The sequence below is a fragment of the Pelecanus crispus genome, chromosome 5, assembly GCF_030463565.1.
Source record: "Pelecanus crispus isolate bPelCri1 chromosome 5, bPelCri1.pri, whole genome shotgun sequence".
Lineage (NCBI taxonomy): Eukaryota > Metazoa > Chordata > Aves > Pelecaniformes > Pelecanidae > Pelecanus > Pelecanus crispus.
In genome coordinates this window covers 2,428,579-2,441,673 of record NC_134647.1, presented here as the reverse complement: position 1 = coordinate 2,441,673, position 13,095 = coordinate 2,428,579, and the positions used below count along the sequence as shown (strand labels likewise).

General features: G+C 43.8%; 1 protein-coding gene across 2 annotated transcripts; it reads right to left on the bottom strand.

Moving 5' to 3' along the window:
• Positions 1 to 1,783: 1,783 nt before the first annotated feature.
• Positions 1,784 to 12,731, bottom strand: ARL5A (ARF like GTPase 5A). 2 transcript variants are annotated; one of them, XM_075711418.1, is made up of 7 exons: positions 12,649 to 12,694; positions 11,828 to 11,930; positions 10,563 to 10,623; positions 7,363 to 7,510; positions 6,095 to 6,178; positions 3,191 to 3,342; positions 1,784 to 2,674 (listed from the first exon to the last, which is right to left on the bottom strand). In XM_075711418.1, exons 4-7 carry the CDS (start codon positions 7,504 to 7,506, stop codon positions 2,626 to 2,628), a joined length of 429 nt encoding a protein of 142 aa, XP_075567533.1. In that variant the 5' UTR covers positions 7,507 to 7,510; positions 10,563 to 10,623; positions 11,828 to 11,930; positions 12,649 to 12,694; the 3' UTR covers positions 1,784 to 2,625. The 2 variants fall into 2 exon arrangements, with proteins under 2 accessions (XP_075567533.1, XP_075567532.1); XM_075711417.1 differs by lacking the exon at positions 11,828 to 11,930 and having other exon boundaries at positions 12,649 to 12,731.
• Between the last annotated feature and the right edge of the window lie 364 nt (positions 12,732 to 13,095).

The window sequence follows — 13,095 nt, the reverse complement described above, 5'->3', positions numbered from 1 at the left end:
TCGTTACACGTGACACGACACACACCTTTTTTGTAGCAGGGTTAAGGCTGGATTGCGCACCGCCCAACACACGGACAAGGATTTACTCTTTAGGGCACAAAAGATACTGGTTTAACAGGCAGCCTTCACGCGTGCGGTTATTTCCAACTCCCTACAAGGGTCTGTTGCCACTTGTGAAACAAAGATGAAATGACCACGCGGTATCTTAGAGGCCACAGAAAGTGGAAGTGGCCGGGATAAATGAGAGGGAAAAAAAGAGTAAACGTAAGTTTCCTTATGTGTAAACATGTCTGGTTGCAATGTAAGCCATACCTGGAAAAAGACACCACACTTTCATTATACGGACGTACGAAGTCCTACAAATTGAAGCGAAGGAGTAAGCAGCACATTTCAGCAAGCAGCAGGTATTAGAATACTCTCCATGATTTTTCTTTCGTTAACAGGAACAACTCATTTTCTTAAAAACAAACAAAAAACCAACACACACAGCCTGTGCAGATTCAGATTTAACAATACTAAAGCCAAATATTTTAAAGGGATGAAAGGGAAGACGTAAGACTCAAAACCCGAACACTTAGGTTTATAAGCAAGTCTGCTTTTTCTTTTTTAAGACTAGAAAACGTACAATTCCATTTCATACGCAAGTGTGCACAGAGCTCGTTTCTTGAAGATACTGTCAGATAAACTGAGAGTCTTTGCATTAAATTGTTATTTCTTCAAACATTTATACATTTTGCAATACACCAGTTAAATACCAATATCTATGTGCATGCACTATAAATATATGCATGTACACATTAAAATTAACAAAGACGGCAGATTCCCTAGCCAGTGAGCATCATAAAGAGATACCAAAAATATATTAAAAAGTTAAATTCTTTACCTGCCTTTGTTAAATACAGACTTTTGAAGTTGCCTCCCTTCTTTTCCCCGCAAATTCACAACGTGAGCCCCAGAGCAGCAGGCCAGTGGGAAGGCAGGTGCGCTGACTAGATTATCCCATAACCAAAGATAAGCACCTTAAAAAGTTCAAACTAAGCTTTTTCTTTAAAATGTCTTTTCCATCCTTACCAGGTGTCTGAGCTCAGAAAGGGAAGGACATTTTAAACGAAGTTTTATTTCATTTTGCTATACTTCCAAACATACATCTCCAACGTAAAAGCCTACGACGAAGGCTACGTACGCTTTCACAATACTGACGACGTTTCAAACCATCCAACTGCCACCCCCGCTGAAAAGCCTGGATCCTTTAAAACGGTAACTCTGAACAACTCCTGTATGGGACATCCAGCCCATCAGGTACTACAGTAAAAAAAGGTAACCACATAGTGTTCTGATGCTTCTTCATAACTCACCTGGGGAGCATGCAAGGGAGTTATATTTTCAAGAAGTACTGCCCTGGAACTTCTGTGGGAACATGATCAAGGGGTCACTTACAGCTCTTCAAGTAGTATAATCTGTTTTGTTCCCCTTCCCCAGCCCAGTTCCATCCATTGCATATAGATAAATATACATTTTACGTTATCCAAGAGAAGTGTGCCTTCCTCTGAAAAACACTTAATGCAGAGTATGACTTGTTTTGTTAAGATTCCAGTGGGATTTCTAAACATACTTTTCTTCTTTGGTTAAGAAAAAAAAATTACGACATTTTTCCCTTTATGACAGCTAAAGGTACTTCTACTAGAATCATAAATGAACGGTACAGCAGGAAAAGGAAAGCAGTTCCATAGGACAGCATGACATGCACTTTTTGGAATCACCTAATCCAACGATGACTACAAGAAAAAAAGAAAATCCGTTTCATTTTCAACTCTTTGGCAAATTTTTACTGTTTGTCGACACTGTAATTTGAAGCTCGATCTGTACGCCCCGATCCGTTATGGCATCCTCCCTAACTGAAAAATCATGTGAGAAACAAGCAATGGTCTTGAGAGAGTTTGCTTTATAAAGTCGTGGTAAGCCAACTGTCTGATGGACCTTACAGCCATACAGATAACAAAGGAAAAGAAGTTGTGACACGTTGGCGATGTCAAATATTAGTACTACTGTCAACGTACTGATTCCGCTTTACACACTGGTCTGAACAGATTGCAATTAACCTAAAATTGAGGTATAAATATACACAAATATGTACAGTACACATACATGAAAATATTTTTGCGTTTGTAACATCGGTAACCTTAAAAATACTGGAAAGTTGGTATCTATGCCATTGATTTGCTTGCTAATTTACTGGAATAATGAAGCCAACATCTTCAACTAGAGAGGACTACAACGGAATAATAAAACTCAAAATTAAAAGCTCCTTCCTCTCACTTCATCTTCACCACGCTCAACACTGGACTGTTCTGAGTGGCTGTATCTTGAAAAGAAGGTTGATCACAGCTTTTAAACGCATCCTCAGAGGAAAACAAACAGGAAACCAAACTGAAGCCATCAACCGCATCTTTCTTTTTGCTGAGTGGTCTTAATTTATATACACGTACGTGTGTGTGCATCTATGTAGAAAATAAAGTTGAAATCAGTTCAGTATAAATACATCTAACCCATTAATTCTGCCACTGTGAAAGTAATCATGGGTACAGCTCTTTTTAAGCAATGTCTGTGCAAAGAGGTCATTAAAAATCATCTGATCTTAAGTCTTGACATCATCCATTCGAGTCCTTGGCACAGTCTGTAAACAAAAGAGACAATTTTTAAGGAATACCTGCACTTCTCAGGATAACGTCAAAGATAATTCCATCGTACCAATTTAAATTCTTCCCAAGAACTCTGTAATTCTGACTGAAGGAATCATTTCCAGAAACAATTCACTCCCAGCGCAGTATTTCCTAGATCTTCTTACACAATCTATGGGCGAGAGACTTCAGATCCCAGCACTTCAAGACGTACACTGAAGTTCTCTCTAATTATGATTGTTCTTAATAAACCAGAACAGATTTTAGGTCGTTCCCACCCCTGCCCTCATTAGGCCCAAATCATATAGTTTTATCACTGTGAGGCGAGACTGCAGATTTGATACGAAAGTTGGGTTTTCAGATCACACTGATTCTAAGTCAGTATGTTCTGAGCCCCAAAATCTTTAAGGTAATTATTGACAGGGGAGGAATGCGTGTTAAAACCAAACAGCACAACAAAAATACCAAAATAATTCAAGATTCCCCCTCCTACAGACAAGAATAACTCTTACCCCTCTCCAGTTAGAGCACAGCATGCCTGAATGTGCCACTGGTGATCCTTAATTGAAGTCAGTTTCAGAAACTGAGATATTTCAGCTACTGTCATACACTCTTTAACATCTTGCTTGTTAGCAAAGATCAGCAAACCAGCTTTTTTTAAGTCCTAGGGAGAAAGAAGAAAAAAAGATGATGATTACAAATCAGCAAATTGCTCGGAAGCAAAAGATGTGATACCAAAGTAGAGAACCTTAAGCCCTAGCGAAAAATAAAACCCAACCACTAAACTATAAAACGCTGCAGGCTGATTGACACGTAACTTCTGAAAATCCTTTGATCCAGCCAACCAGACATCCTATTTTCGCCTAGGATGATCTGTAAAACCACCGACGGTATTTCGTTGTGCTCCGTGAGGATCAGAGGCACCCTGCATCTCCCTACGTGTGCAGCTGCAATAACGCCGTGCACCTCTAACGGTGGAGGCCTCCCGTTTAACCCTGCCCTTGCAGGACGCTCCTGCCTGCGTATCCAAACCAACCACCGCGTTCTCCTCAGCCTGGCTTTTGTATATACACACCAGACTTTTATGTGGTACCATACTGTAAAGATGGATTTCAGCATCAAGTTAGTAGACCGTGCAGCAGTTCTTACGCGGGGCAACGGTGGGTTACCCCACCAGAACTTTTTAAGCACTGGTAAAACCTTGCCGAGCCTGACTGCAGGAAGCGCCAGCAGCGTGCGTGCCGGCACCCAGCCTGGCACCGTGGCTCGCCAGAGCCAGAAGTATGCTGCGCCTGCGCGGCAGCCCTCCGCGAGGGAAATCCCACCCGTTAGGAAGCATTAAGACTGCCACTGACAGCGTAAAGCAAGCTGCAGTAATATTTTATTTAGAGGATACACCGAATTTGTAGAAAATCATCACTTACGCTACTTTAGAATCAAAGGATGGACACCTCCATGAACAAGCACATTGCAATAAACTTCTTTATAGTGCCCATGCAATATTTAAAACATCAGTACTAACAGCTTAGAGAACAGCTACTCCAGGGGCAAGCTTATTTTATCTCAAGCTGCTTGGAATTACACTGGTACAGGCATGTATTATTGAAAATCTGTCCCTCCGAAAGTAAAAAGGTCTTCCCAGGAAGCCAAGACAACTCATTCACTTAAATGCCTATCAGGCACACTAATTTTTTACAAGCAGTAAAATTCACTCCCAAAGGATCTACTGGTCCAGAAAATAGTTGGAACTGACCTGAGCAACTCAATTTTGCCTTAACAAAAACTCAATTGAACTGATTAGCAGAAGTAAAAGATTTTCAAGGACTGCAAGGAAAAGCTATTCTAAATATCTGCCTTTCATTTCAGCTTATACCTATTGTTGCTCTCTTCAAACGTCATAGCATCTGGAGAGTTAGCAGAATACACTGAAAATATCCTGTTGTAAAACAGCAGGCACATTTACTGTTAGATGGGTGCTTTCATTGCCCAGAAATAGTCTCCCAACACGAAGCAAGGGCATTCACGCTGACTGGAGTTCCAGACTTCCCTCATTTAAAATTCAGTTCGTTAACAACTTCTGCATCTTCCTTTATAGATTACGAAACAGAAGATGCAAATTTTGTTTAGCAACTGCAATGGACTGAAGAGTCCATCTCTGAAATTCTAATTATGCAGCAGACCCAACAGCAGCAGTCCCCCCACGCCACATTTAACACTCCACTACAACCAAGTGAGCCAGACCTACTTTATTAGAATTTATTTGATTAGAGTAAGCACAATTTTAATTTCAATACCAAAAATTAGGAATTCAAGACACTAGGCAAAGCACTTGTTTTTTCTCACATACTTTAGATTACCATGATGACTTGAAGGAAATACATAGGCAGTCCTTGCCGTCCCTGCAGTCATCTACTAAACAGCGACTATAGTTTAAAGATAGATGTAATATTTTGGGATGTAATGCCACCAATTTTATGCACATCTCTGTATTCTGACACTTAAATTTGGGAGCTCAGTGTCCTCAGTGTCATCTCAACTGATCCAGTTTGCATTAAACTTGTCTTACGAGTCCCAGCAGCAGTCAAGCTCACATAAACACGTCTTCAGTAAAAATCAGGGCTCCGGTCCTGCTGCACTGCATAGACAAATTAAAGTCTTTGCGACATTCAGGTCATGCAATAGGTGCTCCTGGGCTTACGGGTCTGTTCAGTATTTCTGGATCACGCCCAGGTAGCTCAGTTTTAGACCTGACACAGGGCTCAATTTTAAAGAGGGTCTTTACAAGTTAGCAAATTATACTCTCATTCTGTAATTCCAAGTACAAATAGAATGACGGCTACTGTAGCCATAGGCAGTACATTTCTTCAGTTTTATAGCTGGTTGCTGTAAGACATATTATTAAGGCTGTATCTGTTTCACTGTGGAAACAGAAAACATCAAACAACCATGAAGCTATCAAAAAGAGTAGTTAAGTTGTTGGAGAAAAAACAATGTTTTTTTAAAACGATCTCATTCAGAGATTAACATGGATTGAAGTATAAAACCCACAAAAGTCAATTATAGGTCCGAACTTCTGTTTCACTGAAGCACTCAGAAGTCGAAAAGCTACTTTTGTGGGAGTCCCCTTCAGTAACGTGGTATTAATTTACAGCTTTCTTGCGAGCTTCACAAAAGACAGAGCCTCTAGCAGGAGCAAGACAGCTCTGATACAGTACTACCTGCAGCTGGGAGAATGTCACTGTTAATGTTTGCCTTGGGCTCCACTGGAGAGGCCTCTCCATTCTCGTCCGTCTCCAGCTCGCAGGCACAAGTGAGAACTTCCACAAAGAGCACGCAAATCTGCTCCTCTTAACATGTGTCACCCAGATCTTACCCACAATAAATATTAAAACAAAGGAAACATAGGGTCTACTCACCTCATGTGCTAACATTTTATACAGCTCTTCTTTAGTCACAGAAATTCTCTCTCTGTCTGTGCTGTCCACAACGACTATCACAAACTTTAAAAAGTGAAAAGTTATTAGTTAGAGAACAAACTCTATCTTTCTGCCCACACACTTGTCAGCAGAACAGACTACTGTTCCCATCACATTATCCAGACAGTCAGCTGGATTATCAGATATCATCCTATTCCCAGTACGCTTCTCCCAGCCAGAGTGTGATTACCCGCAGTGCTGGTACGGTTTACAACTTAGGCCGTGGTTTGTATACAAAAGTAGCTCTGACACATCTTCTGTCTTTCCATTTGCCAATTTCATGTGCAAAATTTATATTGAAAACAAGTGTTTCTCTGTAATCCCAGATCTGTTTCTTTGCTTAGCGTAAGTGAGGTAGCACACAGATCCCTCAAATAATTTGTTGCAGCCTTAAAAAGCTAAACTGTACCAGCTTTCTCCCTCTACTTCAAATACTATCAGGCAAATAGATTATTTGTAAGGGATTTAAAAAAACCCATAAGCTCCATACTTCAAGAGCAAACACACAGATACAGATTATAGCATCTTATAGGGAAGCAAGCACAGGAGAACAAAGTTAATTATTATTAAAAAAAAAGAAATATTTTTTTTTAAAACCACAATTGTTAACACGTAGGAAACCTTGACTTAAATCATTATTTTAATCCAGTTCAGTAGATGCGCTGCAACTTCATCACTAAAGAGTTCTTAAAATTCTTGGGGGTCCATAAGTAAATTGATCACGGGAAGTTGCAAGACAGCTGCCAGAGTCTTGGAGGAAAACTTTTGGGCTTTCAGTCTTACTCCTGAGGGGTTACGTAGGTTTTAGAGTAGCTGCTACAGAGACAGAGCAGTCACGGCCCACAGAGGAGACCCACAAACACAGGGATCTGCAATACCAAGACAAACTGAGCACCCGCCCTACGGCCGCAGATCCCCAGACATACAATCCTTACAAGCAAGTTGGTTTTAATTGCAACTCCGTATTACGTATCTTAACGTAAGAAATGTAAAAGGGAGTCGTACAGCAGCTTGCTGAGGAGACTTCAAAAATCAAAACGGGAGTCCCCTGCAGTAGCTACGGTAAATTTAAAGCACAGTTAATGCGTTCCCTTCTGGGACAGATCGCAGGTACGCTGCGTTCCCCTCTGGGACAGATCACAGGTACGCTGCGTTCCCTTCACCAGCAATAGCTACACCAAGTCTTCCAGCAAGGCGCTCGTTCTCACCTCAGTGTTTGTATAGTAGGTGTTCCACGAAGACCGAAGAGACTCCTGCCCTCCGATATCCCACATCAGAAAGCGCGTGTTGTTCACCACGATCTCTTCCACGTTACTGCCTATGGTGGGTGAGGTATGTACCACTTCATTCATGGAGCTGCAGAGGGAAGAGAGCGACGTGGTGAGAAACTGCAAAAACTGGCTGGTTACCTGCATTAATTGAGCATCTTAGGACTCCAGATCGACCTACTTCTGTAAGAACTAAACGTGATGGTTATTCCAAGGTAGAAAGCTTAGCGGGGGAATTTTAGCAAATGCTCCTTATGCAGCAAATAGACACAAGGTTTGACAGCAGAGGGTGAGTAAAAATTAAAATAACAATAAATAAAAATAGCAATAAAACAGAACTCAGTGAAATATATAACAATCGAATTATAAAGCTGAGAGAGCATTCATGAACCCAACTATATTAGAATTAATTAAATCATACAGCTGAGACAGTATTTGCTTCAGAACCTGTTTTAAGCAGTCAGCTTTTCTTTTTCCAGGCTGATTTTGGCACACTTAGGAGAGAGCTGTTGTTTTGCTTCAAGAATGTGGTTAAGCCACAAGATTTCCAAGGTTGCAGAAAAACAACAACTCATCATCCAGCTCCACCAAACACACTACATCTGGCCCTCCTTCCAGTACAGGCCACTAAGAGTGGACTTTCTTCACAATTCAGTTACTTTATGTCCAAACTTTCTTCGCTCTCCCTTCAGCATAGTCCAATAACACCACTTTTTGGAGACAAATGCAGACACTAAATATTCCAAAAATATTGAGATACTTTAGGAGATACTGAGTGCAACTTTGTCATTAAGACGACCAGTTTCACATCATCAATAGTGATAACCGAATGTGTACTCTGGATACTCCTACAGGTCACAATATTTAAACTCTATTGTATGGGATATGCAAAAATTTAAAAGTAGCTTCAAGGAAAATGTCAACCATTTTCAAAGGACTTATTTTTTCTTCTGATAATCTTGATATATTTTTTCATTTTGTATGAACATTTTTTGAAGCTTTAGCAGAGCTTTTAGTTACAGTGACACCAATTTGAGACTTGTAACAGTGCTGGATATTTCTTGAAGAGGATACAGGGAACAGAGGAGATAAAGGGATGGTCCGATGTTCTGAAAAGGAATCCCAGCTACCCAATGTCTTAGCAGCATGTAGCAAGGAACCTTCTCACCACACACATTTGAAGGCAACTATATAAGGGAAAGAGAAGGATTACAAGAAAGAACCGTAAAATCAAATTAAGGATAACAATGATGTAAGAAGATGCCTGTGGTTGATTTCATATTTAAAAAAAAGGGGTTTAGCGGAGTTCTCTCAATGCTTGGAAGAGACGTATCATGACGCCCCTTTCCTCGGCTGAACCTGCAGCCTTTCACATTCAAGCTGTCGGCATCTCGCAGTTTGCAATATGATAGGTGGATCTTTTCCCTCCTCCCCGCTGAAACAAGGTAAGCATGAAGCTTAATGCCATTTCTACACACCTGATCACAAGATCCTACTGCTATCTGTGGGGAGGGAGGAGATCCAAGTACAAGAGCGGGGAAAAAATGAAGTGGCTGTGGAGCTGCTGCGATCTGTTAGAAGAATCAGCGCTCCAACACCTGCTGTGACCCTCCACGACATCGAAGTAACAGCCACTGCATTAACCAACACTAGCTGTCCTGCTAGTTATCTCTGCCCGTCTCTTATGAAAAGAGGTAAACGTATTAATTCATGCTCAGAACACCTATCTGCCATGAAGAAACAGTAAGAGAAAAAATGGGATATGCTCAGATGGAGGTTGGGTTTAAGGAGAAGTCAGGCAGGAGGAACAGAGGACAGTACTCAGACAGAGCTCTGTCAAAGCGGCAAACAGGAAGGGGAATACAAGAAGAGAGAAGGGGAAGTCCTGTGGAACCAAAACAAGTATAAAGGGAAAGGAGCCATCTAGAGACCCACTGTACAAAAGGGAAAACGCTGAGACTGCAGAAATAGGAAGATGAGAAGAATCATGAGACATCTGTGGAGGAAGTGGAAAGACACAGGCAGCATTAAAATGCACCGAGGACGGTCCTCAGCTGCAGCAGCTACTAGTCTTAAAAAAATATTCTTCATTCTATTCATGCTTTTTAGAATCTCTCACTCCCAATTTAAATAACGACAGCCACCTTCATCTTTTCACTTTCTCTGCGGAGCGTGCTAGGGCCTAAGTGGCTGGAAACGCTGCATGAGTTTCACGTTTCAGAAAGGCAAAAACAGATCACAATTTGACAAAACCCAAACATTTTAAGAAAGCCTATTTTAAGTGTAGGATTGGACCAGTACGGCCATATCACTTAACAGGAAATTATTTCTGATACTGACTCAGGAACAATTCCTAATACCAGGCTACTTCATGTGAGAAATCGCAAATGTGTTTCTATTATAAACAGACCTTGAGTCGCCTGTCCCACCTAGAAGCTTCTGAGTCTGCGGACAAATTTGTACCCTTTTATCAAAATGCAGCTGAGGACCAGAGATACGAAGCTCATACAAGTTTCGTGTAAACCAGTAGCAAGGTTAAGGCAAGACAAACACAAGTCAATGCCACTATTAAAGGCAGAAGCTGCACGACAGCATGGGCTGCCACCAGCCGCAGAGCTGTGCTGTCCTGGGTTCAGCCAGCGCTCAGCCTTCCTCCTTCATCCCCTACCAAAAACGACATGGAAGTACATCTTGGTACGCAGGACGCGAGTCGCGGCAGGGAGAGGTCAGGCTTCGCTGCTTTGCTACTCACAGAACAATTTGTTTAGTATTTACATGCTGCGGCCTGGATCAGTTTAGCAGCGTTGTCCTGTGGCTAACCCTCAATATAACCATATTTTATGGAGTTGGCAAACAGCCTACACGGTGACACCAAAGGCAGTTGTGATTAAGTGGTAATAGCAATGTAATCTGATAAATAAAAGCTTCAAACAAAACCTTATTCATGTATCAGGCAAAATACAGACCTTTCCAAATGCTAAACACACGCTTTGCCCCACTGCCACCTGCAATGTTCAGTAATCTTCAGCGCAAAGCTCTCAAAGTAAAAACTAATGGGGAAAGCAGCGACAATGAGTTAGAGTAATATATACAACGCACATCTTGAAACATGTGAAACATCACCTGCAGTTCATACTTACAATTGATAAAGAATGGTCGTTTTCCCTGCGTTATCCAGACCAACAATGATTACTTTGTGCTCTGAAATAAAAATATCACTAGTAAATCACATAGTTAACTTTGCTATCACGGTAACAACTGGGTTATGAAACAAGGTTAGCATTGCATTTTTGACCGATTTCCTAAGCAAACACTGCCAAACTTCAGGTGCCGCATTTCGCGGGCCGCACCTGAAAGTTCATTTGTCTGTGGAGGTGTACAAACCCATGTACTGTTCTGAGCAGGTAAGTGACTGTCTGATTTTTCCCCGTCTGCACACCTACAGGAACAATTTCGGAGAGATTACATGCGGATTTTTTCCTTCTCTAAACTGCTAGAGCACTCTCACGCTGGAATCCTTTCCCAAGCTTCTACACATTTTTGCAGATCGCAACAGGCTCCGCTCTCTATTCTCCCCAACTACAGCAGCTCTCCAGAACACACGTTTACACATGTTAAATGCTCATTTCCAACGCCATCCTTTTATTGTGGCCTGCAACATCTTAATCTCTTTGCAGAGAGTCGTTAAAAGCCACAACGACGCTGATTTGCGCTGTAAGCAGGGCGATCCGCCTGTCTCCCTCAGTGTCCTCTTTTCCTTTCAGCAAGTTTGGAACCTGGAGAACAGATTTGCCTACGAATATTTTACAGTACGCATTCACCCAATTTAGTTTTAGATGAACCAATGAGTGCTACACAAAACTACCCTGACACATATGCGAACACATTTTGGAGCTCAATGCCAGAATCAATTATTGTTTCTATTTAGCACCTTCCTTCCTATACATCACAAAATTGGATTTGAATTCTACAGCTGGTGTTGACAAGCACATTCAAATTTATGATTTCCAGGACGAGCGAGCGCTGCCTGCTCTCAGCTATATTACACAACTTCTACTTGCACAAATAACCTTGGCTTCAACGGGACTATTCAGGCAAGTAAAAGCTTTGTGAGAAGGGGCTTTCTTCCCCCGCCTCCCCAGTAGTCCACAGGGCAACAAAAAGCCACCATAAGTCTGCCCAAGCTTCAGACAACCGGAGATCAATTCCTTCTGTCAGCAAACACTTGCATCGATTTATCACAGAGGGGAGAGGGAGGGGATCGGGGTCAGGTAAGTGGGGTTTCTCGGTTTTCATTTTACCAATATTGTGTGGTTTTGCAGAGTTGTCTTCGATACCATCAAATATAAATTCCAGTTTTAATAACTTTGCATAACTGCACAATATTGTAAAAATATCTGCTTACCTGACCCCACATAACTAGGAACTTTTGTTTCTGGTGGGATGTTGCCAGCATAGTGGATGCTAGGAAATCGGTTGGAACGGAAGATCTGAGGTGGGGCTGGAGGCTACAAGACAAAAATACGTTGTTGGATTTGCACCGAGTGTTAGTAGTTGGGACGATCAGCAGGCACGTGGAAGCGTACTGAAGTCCACTCAAAATGGTATTTAAAGGAGTTTATAGGCAGGGTAGGAGCAGCATGCGTTTTGCAGTTAAAGGCACAGCTCTCATTAAAGCCTTGCTGTGAGGAGACAGGCGTTTTGCAAATCCGCAGGTGTAAATAACGTTTACTCCAGAGAGGAGCAGTGCTGCCAGCCGTCCAGGCTGCTCGCTCAAGACATTCAGGAAAGCGAACTCCGCAGATGAGGAGGTGAGACTACACGCTACAAGGCAACACAGCCTTGTGTTAACACAATGTTAACATCCACCTTCCGGCAAACGAGCTGGAAGAGTGACTCAGAGGAGAGGGGAAAACAAAAAAAAAATTTAAGCCCCCCCCCCCCAACTTTTCCGGCCGCGGCTCGTCGTCGTCCGTCCCCCTCCCCCCCAACCTCCCGGCCGGGGCTGGGGGGACGCCGCCACCTCGCCCCTCAGCCCCGGTGGCCGAAGCCGGTTTCCAAGGGCCGGCACCCACCTCCTGGCCAGCCCAGACCCCCGGAGCGATTTGGGAAGCGGCGAGGAACCGAGGGGGGATGGCCCTCAGGCCCGGCCCGGCCCGGCCCCTCAGCGCCCGGCCACGTCCGTGGCCCGCCGCCTCCCCCTCCTCCCGCCGCCCGCGCCCTCACCCTGATGGTTGAACAGCCTCCATATCCTGGTGAAGAGGATCCCCATCCTCAGCCGGCCGCAGCTCCGGGCCTCGCCGCCTACCTCAGCGCCTACCGCGGGGGTTATCCCGCTCCCGGACAGCCGGCGCCTCAGGGCCCGACCCAACGCCCCGTTTGCCGCTGGAAAGGCGGGCTGGGGCCTCGCCGGGCCTGCTCACGCTCGGACATCGCCGCCGAACCCCGCTCCTCTCCCTTCACCGCCTGCCCCGGGCCGGCCGCGGAACGGGGAGAGCACGGGGCCGCGCTGCCGACGGGGACCCCGCGGCCACCGTAGGGACGGGGGAGGCGGGGGCGGGCGCGTCGCAGTGACGTGGCGGGCGGCCGCCATTACGCGACTCCGCCTCAGCGAGCAGCGGCGGCGGCCGAGGCCGCGATCGCCCCGGCGGGGCGATCGCGGCCTCGGCCGCC

Bases quoted from the DNA above. Each gene is read 5' to 3' on its own strand.
- ARL5A (XM_075711417.1), bottom strand. From the start codon at position 12,694: ATGGGGATCCTCTTCACCAGGATATGGAGGCTGTTCAACCATCAGG. The intron at 6,179-7,362 runs GTGAGAACGAGC...CACTTTTTAAAG, and splicing joins CCTACTATACAAACACTGAG to TTTGTGATAGTCGTTGTGGA. The intron at 3,343-6,094 runs GTGAGTAGACCC...CTTTCTCCCTAG, and splicing joins ATAAAATGTTAGCACATGAG to GACTTAAAAAAAGCTGGTTT.